At 40.3% G+C, this 5,895-nt stretch overlaps 1 protein-coding gene across 1 annotated transcript in view; it reads right to left on the minus strand.

The window, feature by feature from the left end:
* Window positions 1-2,162: 2,162 nt before the first annotated feature.
* Window positions 2,163-5,895, minus strand: part of LOC103395959 (fizzy and cell division cycle 20 related 1) — a 6,547-nt gene continuing 2,814 nt past the window's right edge. The window contains exons 7-14 of the mRNA XM_008333829.3: window positions 5,597-5,780; window positions 4,914-4,979; window positions 4,739-4,841; window positions 4,434-4,618; window positions 4,100-4,333; window positions 3,629-3,733; window positions 3,291-3,383; window positions 2,163-3,202 (exon numbers count right to left, since the gene is read on the minus strand). Of these exons, the coding sequence (XP_008332051.1) occupies window positions 3,161-3,202; window positions 3,291-3,383; window positions 3,629-3,733; window positions 4,100-4,333; window positions 4,434-4,618; window positions 4,739-4,841; window positions 4,914-4,979; window positions 5,597-5,780 (1,012 nt within the window). The 3' untranslated portion in view covers window positions 2,163-3,160. The remainder of the gene's footprint in view (window positions 3,203-3,290; window positions 3,384-3,628; window positions 3,734-4,099; window positions 4,334-4,433; window positions 4,619-4,738; window positions 4,842-4,913; window positions 4,980-5,596; window positions 5,781-5,895) is intronic.

Here is a 5,895-nt window from a genome sequence, read left to right on the forward strand (position 1 = left end):
AGTCAATAGGAAGCCAGTGTTTGGAGTCATGTGATCAGTGGCTGTAGTACATGTCAATACTTATGTCTTTATCTACTACTTGGAGGTCAAATTCATTGGATCATCCTGTGTTGAGAACATTTCAGAAGTAACATCTGATTGTAGCAGCACATGAGTAAGTTTTATGCTGCGATTTTTAAATTAAGTTTTCACGTTCTGTTGTGCTGTTTTTTTTCTTTATGTTATTGACGTAACATTAAAGAAATCTGATCCAGAGATTTGAATTATATAGACGTAAAAAATAAGTCCCGGTTAAAGTAGTTTAATGGCAGCATGTGAGTAAATAAATGTAATTGTTTTATGCATAATTCATGTTGTCAGTGTAAGTAAAAAGACTAGAAACCCCTCTAACAGAAGGTAATAGGAATCAGAATACACAAATCTCGATATGTTATGACTTACTGGATAAAACTGCAACTTAGTCTAATTATTTATGTATTCAGTTTAAGGACAATCTCAGAAGAATGACAACTAGAACAGTAACAATGATGTTCCATGCTGCTCTCGGTGCTTTGTGTGAAAATTCACACACACACACAAAAAACCTATCAAGGCTTCAGAACGGATGAAAAAACAGGCAGCTCTTCATCAGTATGTTTCTGTGTGATCCCCTTTCCCTCAGAGAGCTGTTTATATCATAGCATCTTCCACGACACCTGCTAGATGACAGCTGTGGAAAAACACCCTTCTCATTTATGAATGCAAAGGTTGTGCAGGGCTCAACGACCAGTGTCTGTTTGTAAATAAGGTACAGGAGGAACCCTCTCTGTCCCTTCCACAAAAAAATTGGACAAAAAAAAAAAGAGCCCGGGTGGCTGCAGCCATTACTCACGACAAAGGCCTTGTTCCTTTACAAAGTCCTCATAGGCTGGTTGTCAATGCAACTCAAGAGTCAGGCTTAACCAGGAACCTGGGGGAAGATCCTGCTCTCTTGTGTTGTGAGGCTTTAGCGGTGTAACGAACATCACACTCTGTGCCTCTTGATGGAAACATCAGGAGGTAGGATTATGCATATCAGTGATCCCTTCTCTCGTCTCCCCTTCTGCTTTCAGGGCTTAATGTTAACATCTGCCCACTGAGAGCCCCACGCGAGCTGGGAGACTGTGGTGAATGTCTTCCATTGGGTGAGTTACCTGATTGTAATAATAGAGTGTGCATGTTATTATCAAGACATTATAATGGAGTCTGAAGGGGAAAGGAGCTCACGTCGAGTCATTAATACATCGTTAGGTTTCCGTCTTTCCATTTAAATGTATTTATTATGAACTCAGATTACCTGTGATCTGCTTTCTGTTTGCATATTTAAATCCTCCAGCTGTTGCTCAAAAAAGAAAAAGAAATCACTTATGAGAATTAATAGGTCTGCTGAAGGGGCCAAAACAAACATGTGAGTGTTGGGAGGTTGTGAACATTTGTATTTATCATGCTCCGGGTCATGTTTGTTTGTGTGGGATGGTCTGGGAATATAATGAGTTTTTGCAGACTTTCAAGACACGATGCTGATGATGCCACAAGGTTCGTCTGTCTCTTCAAACCTCTCCTCCTACTAACCCGGTCCTAAAGTCACATCCCCAACAGGGATCTTTGTTACGGTGTCGCAGTGAACCATGACCTTCCTCACAGCCAGTTTACAAACAGCATCAACATCACTGCCGTGATTTATTCCACAAACTGACTCTCACATTTGAGAACCATGTTAACTACGGTAACAGCAATCATTTTTAGTGGCTCCCAGAACGGCGCCCTCTGGTGTTGGCTTATTTCAACAGCACAAAAGGACGGGGAAAAACAATGATTTGAGGGAATAAAGTATTTTAAATTGTAAACGGGATATTTTACAGGCAAATACTACAATGTTTTAAGGGCTCTTGACACATATCCTGACTGAGTAAGTTTTCACTAGTGTGAAAAATGCTTTGTAAATATTGTGCATTAACAATTATGATCACAGTTACTGATGTACCGTTCTTATATAATTCAGAACAGTACAACCATCAGGCTATTACGTCCAACAAACATCCAATCACTCAATTACGACCCGGACCATCACACTGAGCTTCTCACTGCATCACAATAAATTCATCACATTCTGTAAACACAATAGATAAATTAAAACGGCAAGCTCAAGTACAAGATATGGTCATTTAATGATGGTTATTTCAATAAAGAAATACAATCCTCTTGACATTTTCTGTACTTCAACTTGGCAGCATTGTCTTGATTTATAAATGGCGTTGATCAAACATTTTCTCCGATTTGAGGGTCCTCACCTTCACTCAGATAACACAAGCAATCACCTCAACTCTGCACATGAACCTTTCACAACACAAATAAATAGAAGTCATTGTAAACGTGGCACAGCTGACTCAACCATTCAACCAGGTGAGAAAACAAGAGGGAGGAAAAGAATGCAATTTTTTGTTTTTTTCAAATTTAAAAACTGCTCAACACAACAATGGTTTGAAGTCCCAAAAGACAAGTGCCCTAAAATTTAAATATTTTTTTTTTATTCCAATTTAATATTATTTTACTGTAACACCTGATTTTGCATGCACTCATTTACGTCAAATTAAATTGTCATGAATTTAAAAGCGTATCAAGCTTTCTCTGTTGTAATGGCACAGTGATTACTGTAGGAGATAACACCTATTAAAATAGTATTAAAAAAGGACATGACTGTGTTATTTTTTTGTAAACCCAACCAAACACAAAGACTCTTGTGCATCCTAGTTAGAATTAAAACACATAAAAACAAAATAAAATAAATAAGACAATAAAAAAAAAGAACAAATTGGCAGGTCGGAAAAGGTCAATCTGTAAACAAAAAAGTAATCACACTGGAACATAATGCCCTCAATGCTCCCTATTTTCAGAAATCTGTTGTTGTTGTTGTTGGAGGGTTGGAATACTGTAGACACTGAGTGTTGATTTCTCTGCCACAACACTCTGGTGGATCATCGCTCCTGCAGCAACACAACTTCTCTCAAATAAATCAAGGGCAGTTGAGGGTAAGTCCTCAGTTGCCAGCTGAGGCAAATACTAAAAGACCAGGACTGTGAACAGGTCGACACATGCAATGGTTCGTTCTCCTCCTGGCTTTGATTCCCTACCACACTGATCTCTACCGGATCCTGGTGAAGAGGTTTAGCACCGACACAGATTCCTGGAGGAAGATGAAAGACGGAGGATGTTAGTAAGAGTTAGACGATTTCAGAGACCGTATTATGAGCAAGAAGAACTCGATGAAACACCTTTGTGGATCTCATTTTGCTAAAGACGTTCCAGAAACGAAGGGTTTCGTCTCCAGCTCCAGTCACGATGGCCTCGCCGTCCGGCGACATGGCCTGTAACATGTAACTTATAGTTACACACTCAATAACACAGTAGGACAAAGGAAGCACAACATGTATTCTCCTGTGGGCAGTCGATGAATGATGGAACCACTGAATCCAATCACTGGGCCTCTGCTTCTTCAGGTTTCACTGATATTATCACTATACTACTAAGCACGTGTTTTATTTTTTCCTGACTGAGATATCATTTGGAATGAACAGTAATTTGTGGTGGGATAGTGGAACAGTACACTGACCAGATAGAGCACTCTGTAGGAATGTCCTGTGAGTTTGGCCACTTGAGTTAGAGAGGGATACTTCCACACCAAGATCTGGTTCTGAGAATAACCGTGGGTGCTGACCTGGAGGGGAAAACAGAAAGATCAATGATACTCTACTTTAACAATCCATACCATGGCAGCATTGCAGCCCACGGTGAACGCAGCACCAGGTGATATCTTAGCACCAATGTCTCACTACTAATTAATTTGCTGCTGGTGACCATATACATATACTGTATAAAAATGTGGGTTTAAGTAGTAATTGTAGAGCAAAGTGGACATCTTGTCAGAACGAGAACATTGTTGAATAAAGGTTGTGTACAGTAGAAAAACAGATTACATCTTTTCAGGGGTTAACTTAAATATATAAATATATTTCTATCACTCTTTCACAATGAAACCACTTCTAACAGTTTATCTCAAACCACAATCCACGAGTCAACTCACCAGTTCATTAGTGTGCTTGGACCAGGCCAGGTTGCAGACCTGGGAGCCCGTGTCTGTGCACTGCAGCGGCTGTCCTGTTAGAGTGTTCCAAAAGCGGATGCATCGGTCAGCAGTGCCGCCTCCAGAGGCCAACAAGCCGTGTTGGTGAGGAGACCAGGCGATGGCCTTTACTGCAGCTAAGTGCTCCGTGTACTGCTGCACTGGGAGAACACTGGAGTGGTTCCACACAAGCAGCTACAGAAGAATTCAACAAGGGAGAGAAAATATTTATCTGTCCGTTTATCTAACCCATGTAGAGCGTGGCAGCTGACACAGCAGCTTGGTGTCTGTCTACCTTGTTATCGTTTCCACCAGATGCAAGAAGCTGATGGTCTGTGCTCCATTTGAGCCCACAGACCTCCTGTCTGTGCCCTTGGAGACGGCGTTCGGACTGGAGCGGGGGGGCTCTAATGTCCCGCTGCAGGATCATTCGATCGCGGCTCCCAGAAGACAATTGGTCTGCATTCCATGCTAACGCACCTGGCAAATAAAAACAAATACAAAGAATGAATAGTGAAAGGTGTTACCCAACAGCCTGGTGTAAAATAAAGGGGTATTTATTGTCTTTAAATGTTGACCTTCTTCTTCCTCTTTACTCACCCACTCTAGCCGTATGTCCCTCTAGTACAGACAGCTTCTTCCCTGCTGCTGCATCCCAGATCTGTACATAGCCCTTATGAGTCCCCACTGACACCAGGTTACCCTACAAATACACAGCACATCCTCAGTGTCACAGAATATAAAGAGAAGCAAAAAGATCCTGACAGAGACTCACCCTTTCTGACCAGCCTACAGATGTGACAGAGTCTCCTTCTACAGAAAGGTCACACAAACGAGTCACCTGAAGACGTAAACAAGGAAATAATTCAGCACAGTGTCTAGGGGGCAGACTGATTACATTCGCAGGTTACACTGGATGCATGTTAAATTGATGACCTGCTCAAGAGCTTTTATGTCAACACAGAGAGCTTTACATTTTTGAAGACAATGGGCCAATCAATCTAATACAAAGATTAGATTAGAATCTAAAGATTCTTCAAAATGTTGCACATTTGTTAGAATATTTTGGCCAATAGTTCACAATAAAGCTCTATTTACAAAAAAACAAACAAAAACAAATGTGTTTAGAAAACTGACATAGTGAAGGGATTTACTCTGCCACAGGACAGATATATTATTGATATACTGATGCTGTTACTGTGGGGACAAATTGTGAGTAAATTGAGTACTTCCTTTACCACTACTGAAGACTGCAGCTCCTCAGCTTATTTACTTGATACAGTAATTAAGCAAATTATCAGTCAAAAAGTGACTTATTAGGAAAGTCTTTATATGATCTAAGGTGATAATCGTTTAGACTAAAACAAAAATATATAATTGTTTTCAGAGCCATGTCATGGTGAGATATTTTTTAACTACAGAGAAGACCCCTGCTATCAGCCCAGACAATACACACACCTGGCTGGTGCAGGCACTCCACAGGTACACACAGGTTCCTAGACCAACACTGAGTACATTAAGGGAGGACCAGTCAACTAAGTTAAGATAGAAGTCGTCCTGAAGCTCTGGAGCGTCCAAAACTTTGAAAGGGATTTTTGATATTTTCCGTGTTGGTTTCCTTGGTGACCGTAACAATTTCTGGCTGAAATTTTAAAATAGAAAAACATGCATTAGTGTGGAATATTTTCTTTTGTGTACACACACACACACACACACACACACACACACATATATATATATATATATATATATATATA

This window comes from Cynoglossus semilaevis, chromosome 20 (genome assembly GCF_000523025.1).
Source record: "Cynoglossus semilaevis isolate Cse_v1.0 chromosome 20, Cse_v1.0, whole genome shotgun sequence".
Classification (NCBI taxonomy): Eukaryota; Metazoa; Chordata; class Actinopteri; order Pleuronectiformes; family Cynoglossidae; genus Cynoglossus; species Cynoglossus semilaevis.